Raw genomic sequence first — 24,702 nt, 5'->3', positions numbered from 1 at the left:
ATCTGGTCAATGAGTGAATGGGAGCAATTAGAGAATGAGAACATAGACAAAAGAATGCGAGAGTTGGAAATGCACAGCAGGAAGACATGCCTGGCAGGTCAAGCTGGGCAAGTCCTCGACTCCCAGAGGAGGAAAATAGGAAAAAAACGGTGAAGCAAGCTGAGCCAATATCACAGATGGATGACTGATACAGACTGAGAAATCAAGTTACCTGGAGTTGTAGAATTCTATATAGAGCCCAGAAGGCTGCAATGTTGAGCCTGCATTGGGCCTCATTATTACAGTGCAGGAGGCCACAGACCAATGGTCAGACTGGGATGGAGAATTAAAGTGGCAGGCAACAGGAAGCTCAGGGTCGACCCTGTGTAGTGAGAACAGATGTTCCATAAAACAGTCGCCCTGTCTGCATTTGGCTTCACCAATGTAGAGGAGACCACATTGTGAACACAAAATGCAGTGCACTCAATTGGAAGTGTAAGTGAACTGCTGCTTCACCTGAAAAGATAGTTTGGGTACCTGGATGGTGGGATTGTATGTTTCTATTTTCCCCTTCTTTTCTTTTTTATCCCTCTGGGAGTGGAGAACATGCCCAGCATGACCTGCCAAGTATGTCTTCCTGCTCTGCATTTCACAGCTGCTACATTCCTCTGTCTATATTCTCTCTCTCTACCTGCTCCCATTCACTCATTGACTGGATAACCTTGTTTACAGCTTATCCCATGGTCACCCTGGTTTTACCCAATCAGAAACATTCCTCTTCCCCCACCCTCCCCGCTGTCTTACAAGCTTCTTTTGTCTTCTTCCCAATTATGATGAAGGATCTTCGAGCTGATATGTTAGCTCTGTTTCTCTTCCCACAGATGTGGCCCGACCTGTTGAGTATTTCCAGCATTTTGTGTTTTTATTTTCGATTTCAAGTACCTGCAGTTTCTTTTCATTTTTATTTTGGTGCAATAAGATGTTTTTGACTGCATTATATCTAAATACTGTATATATATTCTCCTGACAAACTGAACTTAAGTATACAGTGCTTTGTACAAAACACAGTTAATTGGTTTATGACATTGCAATCACTGTTTGCTTTAATAAAAGGATAGAGGTATTAACACAAATGTCCCAAACTGCCACACTGTTTGCTGAAAGCAGAAATAACTGAATCAATTTTGAAATACACTATTACTTTTAACATCACACTCATTTCTTTAATTACAATACCAATACTTCCACCATCCCAATATAAAAAGTAAACTTTCTTTGTCATTGTGCATTTTCAGTAATTGTTTCAGATTTAACTTCTGAATCAGTAAAACTATTTTGCACTGTAAAAACACATTATACTATTTACCTTGGTCATAAGTCATCAGAATCATTAGCAATGACTGATATTACAGCAATAAAGCACAGGTTTCTGAAACATTCTAGTAATGATGGGAAGGTTTTGATTTATCAAGCCTGCATTTTGCTAATGTTGTCACAGCTGGGCAACATTAGACTCAGACATACCCTTGTCAGGAAGAGCGTCCTCATTAGCGGTAACCCTAATACCCTTTCCACCATGCACTGATTCATGTTATCAAAGTCAGCAAGCAGGACAAAAGGGAGAAGAAAATGAGAATACAGGTTACATCATCAAGACCTGAAGCATAAGAAACATAAGAATAACAGGTGGGATTAGGCCATTTGGCCCCTCATGCCTGTCCAACATTCAATACGATCATGGCTTATCTTTTACCTTTTCCAACACAGTGGAAGATGAAAAAACATGGAAATGAGGCAGATTTTTCCATTCTCTCCCACATGCATATTATTGCCCAGACGGAATACCTTGAAAGTTTCTAGAAGAGCACACTCAATGCTAAGTACAAGGGACCAGTACAAAATGTAATTGTAGTGGCTATAGTAATGTTTACAGCATAAGGCCATAACAAGGAATCATAACTCAGGTACCAAGCAGGTCATCTGTAGCCTCAAAATTTCACTGTACAAAACAAAATCCTGAAAATATAGGTGGCCCCCATGTTCTAGAGAGGTTGCATTCCTAAAAAATGGTTAATATCATGGTTTTCCATAAAGTAAAACCGCATCATCTGCACATATGTCAAGAAACGTGTTGAAAAAAATAAATTTGGTATCTATTAACTTTTTTTCCACTTAATTTTTTTTCACACAAATTCCATGTGAGTGAATTTTATTCTGTATGTCAAATTTTTTGGTAGAGATTTGTGAATTCTATAAGGGCAAATTTCTGTTAGTTGAATGGCCATAACACAGGGGTCACCTGTACATAATTTAGGTATCTGGTGTCAATTCAAAGCAAATAAGTAATTTAACCTTGTGCACATAAATTCTGTTGGCATCATAAATGGATGGGAGCCAGACACAAATAAGGATCACAACATGACTCTTGCTTAAAATTAATCTGACAATACACTTAAGACTCATAAGCATGACTTTTTGGCAGTGGGGGGGGGGGGGGGTGGGAGGGGGGAGATAATTACAAAATTAAAAAGCTCCTGAAAACAGCATCAGTTTTAAAATGCAAGTATGGTCTTCAATAGATCACTGTAAAATCTGGAAGCCAAAAATGTGTGATTTTTCCAGTTCATTCTCAGGACCATTAATTAAAAGGTACTAGAATGCCACAATGTGCCCAACAATGCTGTCAGCTTTCCTCTGGGGTTGTCTCATATCTAATCTTTATGGGGAAGTGTAATTGTATGGCCCAATAGGGGCTGAAATCAGTGCAAGTTCCATGGTACAAAATCAGGGGATCAGGGCAGTGAGAGAGACCAAGCTCACTGGCCTGTCCAATGACAGAAGTGAGGCTCTGCCACAGTTTGCTTTTAGGCTCTCCTTAGAAAGTAGGCAATATAGTACCATTGATTGCTCTGTGGAGGAGTACTGGCATCTCAATACTCCTGCCTCTCACAATTTACACTTTTAGCCACATCTTCATGGGGCAAGATGTTGACAGATACAGCCCAAGTAGCAGAGAAAGGAGTAAGTACATTTGAATTAGATAACCTCCAAAGAAAAATTTTTGAGAGGTGAAGAAGGGTTTTCTTCTAGGTCATGGTTGACCAATATATCCCAGTTGTGTAATACTGAGGCAATGGATGTGTCTTGATGTATGTGTTGTTATGAGTTCTAACTAGGGGGCACAATGCATAACTTTTGAAAGATATGATACAAAATGTATAGGCCAGATGTTCCTAATACAGCTCATTCTCACAGGATAATCAATTATTTCTTTTCTTTTATTTGCTGATTTTTTCATTTCCATCAATAGATTTTAGTAAAAGGACATCCCTTTCAACGCATTAAGTGAATCACTAGTGAGTCATCAGTCCCTTCTGAAAGGCAGGCAATAAGCTGCTAATATCTCTTACATTTCTTCTGCTGGTTCTACCCCAGAGCTAATTGCCAAAAACCTTGCTGAGGTCAGTGCAGCTGAGTCCCTCTCATTTCACTTTTGCGGCACACCACCTAGTGGCTTGGCAGAGAACATACCAATTTACTTTATTATGAAGCTGTTTGATCTCAAATTGTGTTTTTTTTTCTAAAACAACATCAAGAAAGAATTCAATCTATTGTGACAAAAGTGACCCCTCAAACTGTTGATAATAATCCATGAATGGACTAGAAGAACTTTATTCTTGGGGACCACATTTGATATATATATAAAAATAAAAATGAAATTTAAAATATTTGAATTACACAAATCAAATCTTCATCAGATCACATAGAGTACTGTTGATAATTCTGGTCATATTATTATAAAAAGAAAAGGAAGGCATTAAAGGGATTCAAAAAGTATTTATATGTATTATAAAGTAAGGTTATACTCATCAGGAAATGGCAAAAAAGGAGTAACCTAATAATGGTTTCCCTATTTCACTAGGAAGAGCTTTTCCACATGGAGAAAATCATAACTAAAGATCATGAATATAAGATGGACATCAGAAAATCAAGAAAAGAATTCAGAAGAAACTCCTTTACTCAGTGGTGAAAATGTGGCATTCGCTCTCACAGACAGTGGCTGAGGTAGATCACAAGGGAGAGTATGTGTGGATGAGAAAAGACAGGAGAAAACCCAACTGGGCACAGGCTATGTGACATACATTCTGCTTAATTATAACATTGTTCTCAATTTATAGTTGTTCCATGGCAGGAGTATAAAGCTTTACACAAAGTTTCATTTTCTATCTAAAGAGTATTAATTGTTACAGTATGTGCTTTGAAAGCTAATAGCAGGTGAAGCAATTTTCTCAGAACTGCAGAATGTAGGAGTCAGTTTTAGCCAAGTGCTGAGACAGTGTTTTTTTGATAAACTTACCCTGAGCAGTTTGAGATTGAACAAATGTTTTGATGAGCGTATCAGTGGTCTGAGTGTAGAGCGAGAGTGCATATCGCAGTGACTGAAGGTCTGGACTCTTCTCCAGGAAAGTCTTTTTCAAACCATTTCCACCAGCATGGAAGTATTGCTGTAATGTCAAAGTATGAAAATAAGCACTTTCATTTCATGAATCATGAACATATGTGCAACCATGATGTGGTATTCAGATAATTTTAAGGAGAATTTTTTTTAAAGTCAGAGTTTAGTTGGAATCTTTTTATTACTTAACTACAAATTATAAGATAAATGACATTTAAAAATTGAGTTACTTCTGTAAAAGTGGAAACCTCTTTCCATAATGTTTCCTCTTTCAACCATGCTTATAAGCACATTTATTTCATTTAACAATCAACTGTCATAAGCGCAATCCAGTTACCATATTTAAGAACTTGTTTTTATATTTAATCCTGAAGGAAACTCTACTGATTTCTAAGCTGATGAGTTAATCAATGTTTTGCTTGCATAGGAAAAGAGTTTAAAGGCAGTCAGTGAGAAACCAAATAACAATAATATGTGCTTGTTTGATTCTTGTGAGTTGACAGGAAGTATACATTTATACTCTAACCAGTCCATAATGTCTAATAATTGAAACTTTCTCAATTAAAATAATTGCTATTGTAGATACATTGTTATTCACTTAAAGTCTGGTGGCTAATTAGTTAGAATATAGCCCAGTTATATTGTGTGCACTAAACAAACTACAGGAGCAGCTGATCAGTGGTAACCACCTTGGAATCCTCATCCTGGCATTATTGTCTGTGGGGGGCTCACAGTTTCACAACTAGGTCAGTATAACTGGAGTAGTGCCACTATTTGCTTTGTTTAGGTTTGAAGCCAGCCTCTGAACTTTTCAAAGAAACAAAAAAATAGGAGCAGGAGTGGGCCATTCAGTCCTTACATCCATTTAATATGATCATTGCTGATCCTCTTTCAAAAATACTATATTACCATGCTGCTGAAAAAGAGCAGTTTATTTTCTACGATTTTGTAATCTGAAGCTCCTCTGCCATTCAACCCAAAAATATCCATTGGAGATATTCCAAACAGGAACAAGTGTAGCTGCAGAAAGTTTATCACAAGTTTCCTGCACCCAATTACTTCAAAAGCAATCTTACCAGGGGCTTTCTGTTTATTTGTAAAATCAAACCTTTTACAACATGCACCCCAATTATCCCAAATGGCACTGCACTTCCCATTTACAGTGTAAACCAGGTTCACAATCACATCAGTTTAGATGTCAAGGCAACACGTGAAGAATTACACCTGGATTCAATCAAGCAGATTTCATTAAAGTCCCTAAGGAATTTTTGTACTTAAACCTTACAAAGCATTATCCTAAGAATACAGCACTGTTAACAGCAGATAAGTACATTCATTTAACAATCCTCTTTTATTTTACCATAGGGAATTCACACAAAAAGATAATAATTGCCATTGACTATTATTTTTGATGATAACTTCTATAGTTTTGGTTTGCTTCCCATCAAAAGCAGCTGCTTGAACTAGAAATAAAAATTATGTTCTGCAATTCATTTTACAAACAAAGTTAACCAAATGAAAATATGACTTTAGGTGATTATTTTGGTCCTTGGTAGACCTAACTGCACCTTCCAAGCCTGAGAAATTTCCTGTTTTCAACAAAATTGCCTCCACCATTTGAAGAATGGAAGGTAGCTTATAAGATTATAGAATTTCACTGGGAATAACCATCCATTCATAGAAAAACCTGTAAGTAAAATTGGAATGCTGGCAGTTCTGCAGTGTTACAACTGAGATACTCTTAAAAAAGGCACTAAATACTGGGAAACATCCACACTGCTTCAAAAAAAACCTCAGTAGTCTTGAGGGAAATAAACTTTTACTTGAAACAACAGTTGGTGTGCCCATCAGGTTGCAATTTAGAGATTATTTTTTAGATATATGTTATATAAATGCATACCCGTAAATGTTCAGAAACCATTAACTGATTATAAAACTCAAATTGAGTGAACATAATGGCTGACTGATTGCATTTGACAAGGTCCACTTGAAAAGTCTGATAAATTTATTTGATATTTCAATCAATCTGATTACTTCTGACAAATTGTAATTGTGCCTTTCAATTGATTGATTAATATTTACTATTGTAGTGAATAAGAATATTTTCCATGAAGGTTGTCATATTTTGAAATGCAAGCAACTTGAAAATACTGATACTTAATATTAACATAAAACCACAGTCAGAAGAATATCATCATATTTGAATAAAAGGTTTGAAACAAAAGTATGATCATGCACATCCAAATCATTGATTGCCATCAATAAATGTTCACCTTAAGGATTGGTTGTTTATAAAAGGTTGGAGTGCTTAGATTTTTTCTCATCTCTTTTAAAGAGATAACATTATAAATTAGGTTGAATTTCTATTACTTACCTTAATTGTGTCCAGGGCCAAATCCATTATAGCACACTGCTTTGGTGTAAGGCTCCTGGCTTCTTCTCGAACCATGTGATCCTTAAAGAAAATCCAAATGTTACACAATCAAATATTGCATAAAGGTGAGAATCATGCTTATTGTACTAAAGGCACAAAGAAGTGATTTTGTTTTCCTGTTTGATACCACTAAAAGGGACCAAAAACATCAAAATGATTTTGCTTTTTTTCTATTGGTAATTGGTTTGCTTTGTAGCTGACTTCCTCAACTCTTTTATTTGGAGACTATGCAATGACATAAGTCTAAGCTCGATAGTTGTCAATATAATTCACTAATTGCACAGTGAGAGAACCATTTTTATATAAGTGCATAAATAATATAGAAAGAAAATAATCTACCACTGATGAAATCTGTTTCAAAGATGTGTTCGGGAACATCCTTAATAATAATTGTAAAAGTACAAAAATAACTGAAACTTTCCTCATGGACATTCTCCCTATTTGTTGTATTTCTTTCTCAAGGTCCTGTGAAACAGACATTTAATCCATCTGAGAGAAAGGGAGACTGTATTTTATTATCCTATTTAAATTTATATTGGTAAGTACAGAAGCAAATAAATGCATCCAAGTGTACATTTTTACAACACGAGGCCATTCTATCAGTGTTTAGGTTTTCTCTAACTATTGAAACTTGCAACAGGACACGAGTAACTTTGTGCTTTGCCTTCTTATCTTCTGCAGTTCCATTTATCTTCAAGGAGGTATCACACACCAGAAAAGGCCATATGTATAAACAGCAAAACAACTTTGTTTCATGAAGAACCAAAACCAAATTCTGTCTTTTTATTTGATAATAGAAAAATACAAATTAAACAAAAATATTTTAAACACATTAAACTTTAAAAATAACAGAAATCATGCATTTTCTATGCAGCATACATCTACTGTCTGTGCAACAGAATACAATGATACCTTCAGCTTTGATAACTGCCCCAGTTCTTTAGCAGCTGTAAAAATCAACTGAGTACCCTGTGATCGCATGTATTAAAAGGGAGAAAAATAATTAAAAGCAGGAAAAACTACAAAATCTTGAAAAACTATTTAACAAAGTAAGTAGAATGCAATTTTCACACATATGCACAGATTTTATACATCACACACGTACATAATCAAGGAACATAAAACTTTAAATCAAGGTGTATTTAATTATATCAATTATATTACTACACGAATTAATATGTTACATAATACCTTAAGTAGTAATTGTTTCCATGATTACCTGAATTGTCCCAGGATTAAAAGAAGTTGCCACAGCTGAATCAAATATTTCTATGGTTTATATCCATTAAGATAATTAAAAATATTGAGTCAAACTTACATAAATAGCTTTGTGCTTCTCAAAGGTATCAAACCTCTATAGTGCTAAAAATACTCTACCTGTTAGTTTATCACGCTGATAAAGATACATATCCTATTGACAGAGTAGAATCATTTGTACTACACAGGTCAGAAATGTAGCAATTAATATTCAGTAAATGGCACCCTATCAGGAGAAGCAGGACCTGTTGCTGACTCACCTGTTTGACAGCATCAGACAGAATTATTTCTAATAGTACTGGGTATCACACAGATAAACTCTAATAAGGTAGTTGTTGACCAAAGCTGAGCAAAACGATGTCCGCTGACCATAGAATAACACCAATTATTGTCCTTTACCTTGGGCTTCAGCTCATACTATGGTTCAAGGCCACTGTGAATTCATTGCATTGAAGGGGAATATTCTTTATTATTATTCAGCAACATTAACAGCATACAAAATAAGAGTGCACTTAATTGTAGGTGCCATGTGGATTCAAAGAAATCCAATGTGAAGTTATTAATAGGTTGAGGAATATGTCATTCATTTGAAGATAGGGGGAAGCATTGTAAAAACTTGATCAAAAATTGTCCTGCTGCAGCTTCCACAGGAAATTCCTCCAAGTGGCATTTCTCCATTGTTTTAGTCTTACTTGGGTTCACACTTAATCAAAAGTAGCCTCAATATTATATCACTATAAAAACTATAAACTGCAAAATCTTGTTATATATTTCCACCATTCTCTTTTATTTCAGATTTCCAGGAACTCATGGTTGGAGCATTTTTTTTCCTTCTCTCTCCTTGTTTTATTCATCTGTTTCTATTTAGATCTCTAAAGACAGACGAATTGTTGTTAACAAGCCTTCCCATCCTCTCTCAGCTGACACTACCATCATTTGTGTCATTCAGTCTGCCTTGGTTTCCACCCAATCACAGACATACCCTTTATTCTCTTCACTTCTCCTATTCTTTACATCTTAAAACATGTTTGATTTCTAACTTTTCCTAGTTCTCATGAAAGGTCATTAATCTGAAACATTAGTCATGTCAATTCTACTAGAATTAACTATTTCCAGCATTTTCAGTTTTATTTCCAGCATCTGCAGCTTTTTGCTTTACAACTTTTTGTAGCTGTTACAAAGCCTTAATTAATGTATCACGCTACCAAAGAACCCTATAAAGGCTTTCATCATTGACCATTTTGCTAAAGGAATGTGCTCCTCTTAGCTCTTAGAGGGATTTGCTGTTCCAGAAAGATCGCTATCTGTTCATAAAATGCCGGAGACTAAATACATCATGGAAATTTCTAGGGAAACTTGTGTTTGGCACTGTATGCAGAAAGTCACATGGAAAGGAATGGCATCCTTTACATTAAAAGAGATGGCATTTCTTTCTTTTAATAAATAGCTGAATATAGACAATACTGTAGCCAGTCAGAATGGAGGTGGTAGGGTAGGTAACTCACCTTTCAATCAAGGTTGGAGACCTGCACTGTAATAGGTGACTGAGACTGATTTTATGCAAATAAAAACAAAATTGATTCAGTCATTGCTTTTTGGAAATATGATCCTGCTTTTATTTTAAGTTACTGTAATTGGCTTTATTTGCTGTACAACATGGATTGTTGATGGGATCCATATGCCCCAACCCATCTACAATTCATTGGCTAACACTGCTTTTCCAGAAAATAGACCAAAGAAATTTTTGAATTTGCAGGGGAGCTCCAGAATGCTAAACATGGACCATCTATTGTATCCTACAGTTGGGTGAATCCAGCAACATAATGAAAATAAATGGCCTCGTCACACCTTACCGCAGTTTCAAACTGGATCAATTTTTCAGTTTTGTTACCTGAAGAGTGCCTTATTTAAAACCCTGATTTCTTTCAAGGAAAGAAACCTTTTGCTTTTCTCTCTCTGGCTTATGTTTCCACTTCACTCTTAACTGCTCTTTTAACCGGCCTTACATTCCACTTTGGTGCAGCGGGGGTACACAAATCCCAGGGGTCTGACTGACATGAGCCAGTGGCTTAACAGTGATTTGTAGTAATCATGTAGGGGCCCTAGCTAAAGCTTTCATTCAACCTACATCACTTATAAATTTTTGGGGTGGGGGAAGGATTCAAAGGGTTAGTTGAGTAGGGTTCGTTCTATTCAAATGCTGCCTTGTTCTCCTATTCCCTTGCTTAGTCGATTGATTAGATACTGAGGAAATGCTCACAGGTTCTGAGCCAATGTACGCCAGGTGACCATACAGATTCAGGTATTCTCAGAAGCCTTCAAGATATTGGGTAGCAGCCAAGGTAAAGGCTACTAAGTAAATAATTTCCTACAGTATCATTTGATATTTGCAAAAACTTTGTCCTTTTTTTGATGACTTCAGGTCTCCAATTCTGCAGTTGCTCATTCTAATAAACATTAATAAACTCCTGTCAGCATAGTTGAGCATTTCTAAATTAAACAACATCCAGATTTGGAAATAAATACAGTCATTGATTATCACTAGGTTTAAATGCTAGAACTCCCTATCCAATAGCTCTGTGGCAGTGCCTTCATCAGAAGAAATTTAGTGGTTCTGTACGCCAGCTTCTTGAGGGGTATTAAGGATGGGTGGTGAATTCTGGCATTGTCAACAACACCCACATTCCATAAAATGAAAAAAGATAAAAGGACACAAATAGCAATGAAAAAACTAAGCTTCAGACAGAACAGGATAAACATCTGGCTTGTATAAGTTCTACGCCAAAGTCCGCGTAAACGTGTTCTTTTTAACTAACAAACTCATCAAAATTGATGAGTAGATAAGAAGCTGTAATTGATTCTGTAAACACAGCAATTTTACATCTGATCACAAGACAGAGAAGCAATTCATTATTTTACTTTCAGGTTTATTGCCTTTCTGGAAATAATTCATAACTAAAGTCATCAATCATTATGGTAGGATATGGTCATATAGTTGTCCACAAAGCAGTAATCTAGAAAGTTGGACAGTGGATCTGAAGACGTTCAAATCATATCATGGCAGCAAGGGAATTTAAATTTCACCAAGTCAGTAAATCTGGAATAAAAAGGGTGTACAAGTAAAAGTAAATCTCAAACTATCATAAAAAACCCCAATTACTCACTGATGTTCTTTTGAGAACTTTTTTTGCTCCCATCCTTATCCAGTCTGGCCTATTTGTGACTCTGGTCCATTTCTTGGCCGATTCTTAACTAGTCTCTAAAATGGCCCGGCAAAAAGTTTTTTTGAGGCAATTAGAGATGGGCAATAAATGCTGGGTTTGCCAGCAATGTCCACATTCCATAAGTGAATAAAAAACATAATTAAATGTCAAAATAGCAGCTGGACAAGCCCAAATTCATTGTTGCCTTTTCCTACAACAGCGACAATTCAAAAGAACATTGTTAGCTATAAATTGTTCTGTGATGACCTGAAAGGTATGTGGAAAGTGATGTGTTCCCTTTTATCTTAGTCACATTAACCTTAACCTTAATATTAACAATGTGGTGGGAAGAGAGTGTGGATGCTAATTTGAATCTGGGAAACCTGGAAATATCAGAAAGATGTTGAATTTCATGGCTAAACATCACTGGTAATTTCATGGCTAAACTTCATGGCTAAACATCACATCAATGGTGTCAGCTGAATGGAAAGAGAGCCCAGGATCAGGAAGAGATAGGTTGGAAGTGGGGTTGCTGGGTTGAAGAGAGTAGGGTGTGTAGGGGTGAAGAGAGGAGAGCATGAGGGTGGGAGAGTGGGGAACAAATGCAGGGAGAGCATGGGATGGAAAGTGGAAAGAGCACGAAAGGGCAGAGAGGCAGCACGGGAGGATTTGGAGGGGTAGCTTGTGAGGACAGGCCATGATGGTGGGATGGTGTTAGGGGTTTGAGAGGAGGGAAAGAGGTCCTACAGAAAGGAAGGGGTCTGCCAAGAAATGGGTCAAAGGGGCCAGTGATGGCAAGGGAAATGACATGGTGGGGGAGCAGTGATGGCAAGGAGAATAGAGAGGCTGAATGTATTAGATGCCATTCATTAAGGCAAGGATCAAGAATAGATTACTAACAAAAATTGTTTTATTGAAGGTGGTCAACTCAGAAGATGTATCAAAAGTCATACTACACGGTACACACTGTACTTAAAAGTACTCATATGTACCATACAAGGAGATATACACAGTGGAGGCAAGAGATGACAGGTAAAGATGGTTTATGTTCATAGTATTCATGGGGACAGAAGATGTGGAAATCAACAAGTCACAGTTTGAACTGGCACACAAGCAGCGCTGGCAAAGCACTCACTTGATGGATCTCACCTGACTTCAGGTCACAACCATTAAATTTAAATGCTGCCCAAGTATGAGCTACAATCTTGTTTTCCTTAGCAGATCAAGACAGATTAAGACCTGCTGCAGTAAACTTTGTGGGCAGAATGGTAGTGGTTTGACTTCAGGTTTCAGGTTATTAAATAATTTTAACAATAGCAACACTCAGCCCTCAGTGTCTGAGGTCAAGTTTCCATCAAGGGGTTAAAATTACTATTATTAATTTTGTTCATTCTGAATTGTCACTTTAACAAAGCAGATTACAATTTTTAATCAGGGGATCATATGTTCATTGGCAAGGATATCAGAAAAGCTATATTTAATAAAAAAAATTAGCATGATTTTTCTTTTCAGATGGATTTATATAAAAAAAGATTCAAGTCCCTCTATTTATTAACAATTTAAAGCAGGTGTCACAGGCAATTGATCATTGTTTTGTTCTTAATGCATGAAGGTAATTAATATAGATCATTGTATACAGCACTGTAATTAATCAACTAAGAGACTAGTGGTTTTACAAGTCATCTTTAATAGAACAAATGGACAAGAAACAAGCAGAGCAGCTCCCAATTGAATCAGCCAATTTTTACAATGAGGTTGTCTGGCTACTTTTCAAGAAATTTTCATTGTGATAGAACTGTCTGACCACTGTGATATCGTGTGCATATCAATATCTTCATAGGATTTGATATTAAAATCAAAAATCCCCTTTTTTGAAAAAAAAATTTTGGTTTGAGTAGCTCACTATATAATTATGAATGAGATCAACCAATAGGCCCAACTTAGCTCATCCACCTAAAGAAATCTGCTCCACTCCCACTTCAATTAAGTAGAAGTCGCACAGTGTTTAAATGTGAACTCAATCACATTCAAAGGCTCAATCTATAACAATATTATATGCCCCCCCCGCACTTTGCCTCTTCTTTTCTTCCCTTTCCCAGCCTACCTCTTTCTTCTCCTTGCCATTTTGTTTTCCCTCTCCTTTTCCTCTCCTCCCCTCCCCCATGCTGCCTGCCTCCATACCTTTGGCCCATCCCCTGGTGGATCTGCTCTCCCATCCTCCTCTGCCTCTGTCTATCACTATCTCTGCATCTACCTGTCACCACCTTGCACCCATCATGCCTCCCCTCTTTTGTCCACCTATCACTGCTCTGTTTTTCCCTCCTATATATTGGGCTTCCAATTTTCCTATCTTCAGTCCTGAAGAAGGGTCCTGATTGTTTTTCTCCACATATGCTGCCTGACCTGCTAAGATCCCCCAGCATCTTGGTATTTAAACATTTTTTGTAATTTTCAATAGCATTTATAATTCCAAACTGTGCTTAGAATATTCCTTATAATCTTATTTAACATGACCAAAAATGCATTAGCACCCAAACACAATAACCACAATTCATGAGTAACATTTACATCAATCCTCTTTTGCAGAGCTTAAGTTTTTCCAGTCTTAAAATACTAAGCAGTATTCTAAACACTGATGGACATTATAAATGATACACATTGAAGACTACAAGATGAAGACTACAAAATGAAGAAAATGTTTATGCTATTACAGAGTGGCTTAAATATTTATACACATGCTGTTCTAATAAAGGAAAACTACAATGTTTGAAAAACATGGAAGCTAGCTCCGAAATTCTCTAACTCAATAACTGGATTTGATTCGATCTTCAGTGACAATTTTTTTTTCATTCTTAGCAATTATTTCACTTGCATTTAGAATATACTGACAGGCATTTAGCTATCGCAAGTTTACAAATGAAGAACTAAAATGAGCCAATCTTTACAATTTTAGAGCAGCACTTTAATGTTTATTTTCTCATCAAGACCATTTCTTTCAAACTTCCTTTCCATGCTTTAGAAATGCAAAACCCAAATAATTCTGGAAATTGGAAGAAATTTAAGGTGTGGGATTTCTTGGTGCAAGACTAAGGGCGCAATGTAAATTCTTATAAATTGATCCAGAATGAAAGGAGAGGTATCATGGGAACTGAAATTTGCCCAATTAAATGAAAAAAATGTCTTCATTAAATATATTCTTTTATCTAGATCACCCCCAGCTACTCAAAAAGGCCACGATTGTGATTATTTTCAATCATTTACATATTGAACATTAATATAAGATCAATATATAAAGATCTATCCCATATCCAAGTTTTAACTTTAAAAATAATGTATAAAATTATTTATATCTTCCCTTCAATTATTTCTTTCTGTTTATAATCTCCCAGATTTCTGCACCACCCGCAGCAAAAGGAGGACGGACAGGCTAAGCTTCACCCACTGATACCCTATGATCTGATGCTGGTGGGTACATCAAATGATCTTGGATTTCCTCTGTTCACAATATCTTAACTGGGCTCAGTAGTTCACTAGAATAGCCCTGAACTTGTGTCTTGCCACTCTGTTGTAAATCACACTGGAATCCTAGCATGCAAAGCCACTATGCTATCTCCCACATATGCATTTTTTTTTACAATCTATGAACTGGACCAACCTTTATAGAATATTAAATTGTAAGGAATATCACATAAGGAAATGCCAGCCACAGCAGTCACCTGTATGCAGACCAACAGTCCATTTAAAAATAACCTATTACTTCAAAAGGCAAAACTATTACAATGTAATTTCTTTTGAAAACAGTAACAAAATGTTGTATCATGTGTTTAATACCTTGTCCCAATAAAAAAAACTTTAAACATTTTCAAAGTGAAAGGGGCATCCTATAACAAACACCCATACACCACATTAAGCATACTTTGCCTCCTTAAGACTTATTTATTTGATTATGCATCAAATAAATAAGTCTTAAGGAGGCAAAGTACTCACTGGAATAAGATTTCAGTTTCAGTTGTGAAAGTGTTAAGAAGACGCAACACAAGACTGATCTTGCACTAATGATCACAGTGGAACAATCTGTTTTATTGAAGCTTGTCTCATTCTTCCTGCCTGAACTGTTTGGTTGTGGTAGTAAACAGCTGGTCATAGTATCTTGCACGGAAATTAATCTTTCAGCATGAATAAGTTTCATAATCTGGTCCATGACTGCTGAAGATTCAAGAGATCATTATGTACTGGGAAATAGTGAAAGCATGAGTAATAGTTGACACCTTGCTTTATAGGTAATTTGGAAAATCTTCTGAACATGATAGCGAATGAATAATAAATCAAAACCTGTAAGCACTGCAGCCTAGAAATTCCATTGTGCAGCATAACATTTTGATGTACACTCTGGTGGAATTTTATCGAAAACTTTATCAACTTCATACATGTATGTTTTCAAAATCTGAAACACAATCCTCTGTGCTTATTATGCTTTTATGCTCAGAGGCCATAAGGTGTGCACAGTGATATCAATAGGCATAATTTTAATCATGCAGGTATATGATCTGTTTTTATCATGGAGTATCCCAGATCAGGCCACATCTGGCTTGGTGGGGGTTGGTGGTGAAGGTCTGCTGCTGCATTAGTTAAAGGGCCTATCCCTACCAGGTCCTCTGCGAGAGGTCTGAAAGCAAGGGCTTAACTTCATTTGTCCAAGACGGTCCTTCAAGGTAAGTTCTTTCTCTCAGGAGATAGAGTGTCCTGACCACTACGACCCATATGCTGGGTGCCCAGCTACAATGGCAGTGACACATTATTACACTCTCTCCACCACACAAGGACCCAAAGCAACCACACTCATTCAAATGACAATTTCTGTTAGAAACTTCCTTTTCAGAGCTACTGCTGTGGCTGCAGGAACAAATTCATGGAGCAAATCCAATGTTTTGTGCACAAGCTCTGAGATTCACAATTCCAAAATGCAGGATGCTTTGCCTGTCATATTAGAATGACAATGCCCAAGGCCTCATTCAAACTTGCACAAGTCCACTCTGTAGCACCAATTCAACAACCATTGTTATGCACTGTAGAATTTCTTCCACAACAATTAACAAAAGCATTTATTATATAAAATACCAACAAGCATCCTGTCTTAATAGTACATTAGTTTAGAATATTTACTCAAGGACAATTAATCTGAGAATGCTAACTGTATATATGAGATCTTAGTATGCTTCCTTTGTACTACGGAGGAATGCTAAATATAAATAGGACCTCCTAGTTAATTAGCTAAATGCACAAATGGTACAGGCACTAGTCCGATAGATCAGGAAAGTACCACAAATTATCCAGTAAAAAGATAGGTAGGTTTGAAAACTTCCAGACTGTCTTGGAGTTTCTAGATTAATCTCCAAGTTGCAGCTGTGAGTAATTTAGGAGAAAAGCAATATGGACCATATAAAGAGCACTTTTTCTTTTCTTTGAACATTTCTGTTTATAAAGACTGACTACAAAACTAAAGCTGACAACATCAGTTTCTGCAAACTCTCACTTAATAGAGTTTTCTACATCATTCTCTCCAGACCAAGCCAAGTCAAGAACTTTGCAATGTTGGCAATCTGCTCAAGCTTGAGTTCAGCTTTCTTCTCCTGTGTGACCCATTACTGGGTTGCTTTCCCTTACAAATAGAACTAAAAAATGCAAATGCTGGAAATCTGAAAAAAGAAACAACATGCTGGAAATACTCAGCAGGTCAAGCAGCATTTGTGGAGGGAGAAACAGAGTTAATGTTTCAGTTTGATGAACCTTCAGTAAAACTTGGAAACATCAGAAATCAAATATTTCAAGTTGCCGGGAAGAGGAGCAATGGAAAGATCCCCATGTTCTCTTCAGTCCTCCCTTTCTCTGCAGCTTAAGACATGTTTGATTTCCAATTTTTGCTAGTTCTGATGAAAGGTCAATGACCTGAAATGTTATCTTGGATTTCTCTCCATAAATATATCCCTGGCCTGCTGAATATTTCCAATATTTTTAAAATTTGCTATCTTTTACCTTTAAAAACATTTATAATTCTGCCAATATCAATCCAAGATCAGTGTCCAAACAATAACCTGCATCTTTGTCCCAGGGAATTAATTTATCCTTAATTATGTTCTCAAGGTGAAGGTATTCCTTTGACTAGGCCAAGTTATATAGCTCATTCCTAGCTTGCAATATTTTCATACTTCTCCCGGTATTAGTTCCCAGGAGATGACTTCACTAAATAAAAAGACCTCGCTAATAAACTACAAAAAAATTGCACAGCTTCAGAAAGGTCTGAAGCTGGAGCTCAGAGGAAGACAAAATCTGCAAAATCTTATTTAAACACAGGAATCACCAGCACACATTCAAAGAATCTGTTTTTTTTATGCACTGTTACTTGCAATGGTCACTGGGACAGTTCGATTTTCTTCAGTGTAGATGTTGGAGACCAGTCAGAACTTAACTATCAAGTGGCAATTACTCTCCAATAACCTGCTCACCACCAATGCCCAGTTTGAATTCTGCCAAGGCCACTCAACTCCAGACCTGGCTGTCACCACTGATCAAAATCTTAGTATTAGAGGATGCTTACTGTGCAGCAAGTGGCACATTTACTAACATCCCAAAGCCCTTCCACCACCCATAAGGCACAACTCAGAAAGCTGATAGACTATTCTTCACTTGCTTGAATGAGTACAGCTCATATAACACTCAATATAACACTACCCGGGACAAAACAGCCTGCTTGATTGACACTATATCCACCACTCTAAATATTTGTTCCCTCCACCACAGGCTGCGATATGTCCCATCCACAAAATGTACTGCAACAGTTCAAGGTGGTGGCTCACCACCATCATCTCAAAGCCATTTAGGGTTGGGCAATAAATACTGCTTGCTAGCACAGCCAACCTGCTAAAAAATGTTTTTATAAGCTGGCAGTCTTGTGTTTTATAGTAATTCCACTGTCAAGAAACAATGGCTAAATAATGCTATGTTTAAATAACTTGTTGAATCAATATTAGACATTCAACACAATATCAATTAACTTGGTCATAGGAAGCCTACAACAGATATATCCGTTGAAGTTGGTAATATATTAAAGCAAAAGCAATTGTTTCTCACCATTTTTCTCTGGTCAAGATAGTTAAAAACTTTACAAATATTAGTATTTTACATCACTGAATCTCTCAAGCTTTTTTTAATACTGTTAACATGATTTGCATTTGATTCCATGTTAACTAGTGCAGAACTGTTAACACCACATCATCTAACAGTGCTCAGTGATTTACAGAACAAGTTATTCCTGGGATTATTTTCAGATGTTCCCATGTTCATCTTAATTACATAATAACACAAGAATCATTCTTATTTGGTCACTTAATAAGATCATAGCTAATGTAATCTGGACTCAGCTCCACTTTTCCATCACAACACTCGACCCCACTTCACCCAGAAATCTACTTATCTCCACCTTGAATAAATTCAGTGCCCACCTCCAAGGCTTTCTGGGATTGAGGTTTCCAAAGATTTGTGACCCTCTGAGAAAAGGAATTCCTCCTCATTTCCATCTTAAACAAGCAGCCCTTTATTCTGCAAACATGCTCCCTAATTTTAGACTCCTCCCACCAGCAACCCCCCCCCCCCCCATCCCCAACCTGCCACCAGCAAACCTTGACTGGGAAACAATCTCCCTCAGCGTCTACCCTGTCAAGTTTCCTGAGAATCTTAAATGCTTCAATAAAATCTCCTTCGAGTCTTCAAACTCCAATGGGTATAGACCTAACCTGTTCAATCTCTCCTCATAAGTCAATTTATTCATCCCAGGAATCAATTCAGCGAGTACTTTCTGAACTGCTTCCAGTCCAAGTATATCAATAAGGAGACCAAAACTGATGCTGTACTCTAATGGCCTTTATAGTAGTAGCAAGACTTTTGTACTTTTATACTCCATGCCCCTTGCAATAAAGGCTAACATTTCTGCCTTCTTAATTACTGGCCCAACCTGCATGTTCCTCTAGTTCACATGCATAGATTCCTAGGTCCCTCTGTACAGTATCACCTAAATAATTTCTATTCTTCCTACTAAAAGTAGATAACCTCATGTTTCCTCCATCAAAGGTTGCACCCCAGTAATTAGATGTTGCAAACCTGAAAATGACCCATTTATAACATCTCATTTCAGTTAGTTAGCAAATTGCCTATCCATGACAACATATTAAAAACCCCTGTGCTCTTATCTTTGGCTGTAACTTTTTATGCAGAACCATATCAAATTTCTTTAACAAGTTCAAATACATGCCATCTACTGTTTTCCCATTATCCACTCTGATAATTATATCCTAAAAGAACTTCAATAAATTTGTCAAACACAATTTCTCTTTCATAAAACAATGTTCAAACTGTTTGATTGTATTATTGTTTTATGATGTCCTCCTACTACTTCCTTAATAATGGATTCCAATATTTGCCCAATGACAGATGGTCGATTAACTGGCCTATAGTTTCCTACATGCTTTTTTTCTCGGTAAAACTTTTACATTTCAGTCCACTGGGAACAGAATCTGGAGAATTTTAGAAGATCACAAACAATGTATCCTCCATCACTTGGGTAAATATTGGAATCCATTATTAAGGAAGTGGCAGGAGAACATTATAAATCATTCATCCCCCAAATGATCCATTATAACAAGATACTTAATCTTGCCTCATTACACATGACCAGCTCCAATATAGCCTGTTCCCTAGTTAGTTCCACAACTTATTTTGCTGAGAAACCAAATACAGTTCATGAACTCATCCTCAAGACTATCTTTGTCAACTTAAATTTTCCAGTTTATGTAAAGATTAAAATCACCCATGATTTTATAAGCCCCAATTATTTCTTGGCTTAAACTGTGTACTCAGTTTTACAGTAATTTTAGGGAACCTACAGGTAGCTATGATCCACTTAAAATAAATAATTAAGCCAATGACAGAAAGACCTGCCATGATTACTTTTTTCACGTCCATTGTGGAGTAAGAGTAACAATTCAAATTCAGGTACCAATAAAAATATGCAATTAAACTTTGGAAATAATATGTCTATTATATTAACTTTACTTTTATTTTCATAAAGGCTGCAGAGGAATGGAAATAGTAGATCATATTTCAAGAAACTGTCAGCAGATCCCTGTGTATCTGCCAACATTTCTCTGCACAACTATTGACAATTTTGGGATTTCCACATGAATGCAAAATTCCTGAAGTTGGCACTTACTGTTTACAGCAATTTTGTTGACAGCACTCCACTTTGGACTGCATGAGGAAGGAGCGTGAAGATAAGGCAATTCCTTGTCTATTTAAGTCTGTGCCTAAATGCCTCTGAAACATAGTAATTGTAGCTGATTCCACCACCTCCTCTCATAGCATGTTCCAGATATTAATCACTCTCTGTGTAAAAAAACTACCCCACAGATCCTCTATAAAATTCCTGCCTCTCACCTTAAACCTTTGCCTCTTGTTTATGATACTCCTACTATGGGAAAAAGATTTTGACAATCTACCTTGTCTATACCTCTCATAATCTTATATATTTCTATCAGGTCACTCTAAGCCTCCTTTGTTCCAGAGAAAACAAGCCCAGTTTATCCAATAACTCCCTATAATTAAAGTCCTCCAATCCAGGCAACATCCTTGTGAATCTCCTCTGCATTCTCTCCAATGCAATCACTTCCTTCCCATAGTATGGTGACTAGAACTGCACACAATACTCCAAGTGCAGCTTAACTGGTGTTTTGTAAGGTTGCAACATAATGATCTTTCAAATGAACTTAAATTACTAAAATAAATCTTAATGTTTTGTTTTTTTTCAAATATTTGGTCTTTTTAATAAAATATACATATTTCAGAATGGCAGAGGCATATAAAGTGTTTCGTTTACTTTCTACCCACCATACTTCAACCTTCCAAGTAACGGCATTTACACTGTGGAAAAGCCTCTTGTTGTGCAGGCCCTCTTCACGATGAATGGAGCTGGCTTCTTTCCTCTAATTACTACTGGGGGGAGCCATACGGGGTAAGTAAGATCTTAAGTAGGTCAGCAGTGAGTATGAATGGATTAGCACTGACCACAAATTCTGCTCCATTTGGTACTCTGAGAGCAACAGGCAGAATGCTGTTTGACCTTCATTCAACCTTCCCTTTCTTTTAACCATATTCCTTATTGTATTTCCACTGACCCAAAATAGGAATATGTTAATTTGGAAATGAATTTGTACATGGCAAAACACCAGCACTGAAGTGTAGATTTAAAGCAATTACAATGTCAAGGTGTACAACTTGTCAGTTTTCTGGGACTAGGTTGATTGTGCTGTAGGTATGCTTAAATAAAGGTGAAAAAAACTGTGATTGATTAAAAAGAATAGCTGTGTATCTGTAATACTAGATGCCTTTGCAGCCATTTCTTCCATTAAATATAGAAGACACTAAAGCAAAAATAGAGGTGCCACACCTTATTTTAAACCAATGAAAATCACTCAACTTTGAAAAATAAAGAAGACAACTTATTTCTTGTAGGTGGCAAGACATCCAGTATTACTAGAGAAGCAGCCTATGGACAGAGCCTCATGTAAACAAACACATATCGCAACGCAAAACATTTAAAACTCCTTTCAACAGCAAAAACATTACAAGCCAGAAATACATTTTTGATTGCTAGCTCTTAATATTGATATGAAATGAATGGAAATGTATATCAAGAGAGGAATTCAATAGGTGGTCAATGCTATAGCACAGATTTAGCATGAGCAACCAAAGATGAATTTCTACCTCTACTTAAGACTGTAAGAAATAGAAGCAGGAGCAAGCCAAGAGGCTCCTTTGCCAACTAATATGATCAGGCTGGTTCTGTAATTCATCTCCACTTTACCATCTTATTTCTATATCCCTTTATTCTCTTGCTGCCCCCAAATCTGTTGATCTCAATACAGTATTGAATGTGATTAATTAATTACATTAGAATTCTGGACAAACACCAAATATCGAAGCTAGCTGCATTTCAAACATCACCACATATAACAATGACATTAGCAGGTATACAGTGCTACCAGACACATCTAGACATGGACAAATAAGCAGTATCATACTTACAATCATCTGTAAAAATCAGCATGCACAGCAATTAAAGAAACAGTAATCAGTGAATGTAATTCAATCTTCTAATATTTTCTGATTATATACCATTATAAACAAAATACAGCATAATTACATCAAAAATTAATTTTAAAATATCCTTAAATATTTTGTATTTTGTCTTGTTTGTCTACTAAAAAAACAAAATTTAATTACTCTCTTGCACTAAACTCACAGCAGCAATGGGGATGATATAACTGGTCTCAGGGAAAGGAACTTCTGTGCTAGATCAAGGTCCAACCACCACAGCAGCTTGATCAGTTAAGATGCTGACAGAGAATTTCAAAAGTGAGTATAAAATCAATGGCTTGAATTTTGTGATAAGAGGCAAAGAAAATACTCACAGTGATGTACAAAAAAAGCCACTTACAAAGATTTTGTGGATTCAGTGACCAAATCCTATTCTAGACTGACTTGAGGTCCAGCACCATTTGTAAGTAATCTACAGCATCCAAGAACAGTAAACTCATCAAGAAAGCTGAGCAGTCAATCAGATTAAGGATGCTCACAGAAAGGAAAGCAATGATTATAATATACTGTGATAATTTTAGGGAAAGCAAAACAAAGACTGAGATAAACACTTAGAATTAAGGTAGGAAGTACTTTTTAAAAATATAATCAAAATAAATTTTTATTGTTTTAAACATTTAGGGAATGTATAGAATCACAGATCACCCTCAAAATTCATCTTCCAGGGAGAAAGTGGCTATTCAGCAATAATTACGACTTTGGGATATCATTTTATGTCATACAATGAAAATTAATATTTTCAAGCAATTTTAGACTGCAAGTAGTTAAAATTCACATGGTCATTGTTTTTTTGTTGATTTCAATAGTGAAGCCTCCCACAGTGCAACCCATGGAGGGTACAGAGGTTCACAGTATCTTTTGGACTATCTGTGTGCAGATTTTGATATCTGTTTTACAAAAGAATGAAAGCAAGCACCAACAGTTTCTACCATCAATACAACTACAGTTTCCAGGTCAGAAAGAGATACAACATGGAAACAGGCCCTTTGGCCCAACAAGTCTGTGCAAACCATCAAACACCCAAGTGAACACTAATCCTACCCAAACCCATTTTATTCTCACCACGTTCCTGTCAATTCTCTCCAGATTCTATTGCACATCTATAATTAGGCACAATTTACAGTGGCCAATTAACCTACCAACCTGCACATTTTTGGGATGTGGGAGAAAACCACAGCACCCAGAAGAAACCCAGACAGACACAGGGACAACGTGCAAATTCCACACGGACACCACTGGAGGTCAGGATTCAAACTGGGTCACTGGAGCTGTAAGGAAATAGTTCTATTAGCTGAACCATTGTGCCATCATGGTTTCAAAACCATGTTGTGCACTTGGCAAGCCTTGGATAAGTCTCATCTTGTGGTTAACTATCCAGCTGGCATTCATTCCAGACTCACAGAAAAATAGTGACCACATAGATAAGATAATTGAGCTGGAGCAACTGGCAGCAAAGTCAATAGCAGGTGGGGAGGAACAGATCCAAAGAAAAAAAAGATATACTTTTTTGACTGACTAAAATGTATTTATACAGTAGGATAACTGAGATGAGGAACTCCCTTGGTTGCAAACCACATCATACTCATTCTACGACACACATTGGAGCTCCCTGAGGTAATATACCCTATATTAAAAATACTTCATTGTTTTTCCACTTTGTAAACATTTCTGATTTGTTGACATATTACAAAGTTCCAAAACTTTATAGATTGTCATTAAACATGCAGTTGACCTGACTTTAAGACTTCAAAGTCAAACACTGGGATACTCAGGTCCATTATCAGATATAAATGCTATGGAGTCAGGGGAACACAAACCAAGAGCTCTAAAGATCCATGGGCCTCAGTGAACTGCCAGTGCACGTGTGTCACTACAAACACTTACCAGATAAAAAAAATAATATTGGACTGACTGGATAGCAGACCGTAATAATCAGAAATTTGCCAAGATGTGATGAAACCAAGGATATGGCAAACTGAGTGAATGTCATCACTATGAAAAATGTTCACTCATCTTGGCTCATGAACTTAAATAAAGTCAACCAGAAGGGTTTGAAGGCAAAGTGGACTGAAAAAATACATTTAAAAGATGGCAGGTAAGAAGTGGCAGACATCTAAGGAAATATTTTATTATTCACAACAAATATATTCAGGAAAACTCCAATAATC

The 24,702-nt window shown here is 36.6% G+C and overlaps 1 protein-coding gene across 1 annotated transcript in view; it reads right to left on the bottom strand.

Annotated features, from left to right (window-relative positions):
* LOC127579224 (protein unc-13 homolog B-like) overlaps nucleotides 1-24,702 on the bottom strand; it is a 399,584-nt gene that overhangs the window by 20,861 nt on the left and 354,021 nt on the right. Inside the window, 4 exon segments of the mRNA XM_052031832.1 lie at nucleotides 1,504-1,560; nucleotides 4,337-4,484; nucleotides 6,810-6,890; nucleotides 7,782-7,838. Coding sequence (XP_051887792.1) covers nucleotides 1,504-1,560; nucleotides 4,337-4,484; nucleotides 6,810-6,890; nucleotides 7,782-7,838 — 343 coding nt within the window.

Source organism: Pristis pectinata, chromosome 2, assembly GCF_009764475.1.
Source record: "Pristis pectinata isolate sPriPec2 chromosome 2, sPriPec2.1.pri, whole genome shotgun sequence".
NCBI lineage: Eukaryota > Metazoa > Chordata > Chondrichthyes > Rhinopristiformes > Pristidae > Pristis > Pristis pectinata.
Note: the sequence above shows the minus strand (reverse complement) of the source record. Positions and strands in the feature narration are given on the sequence as shown.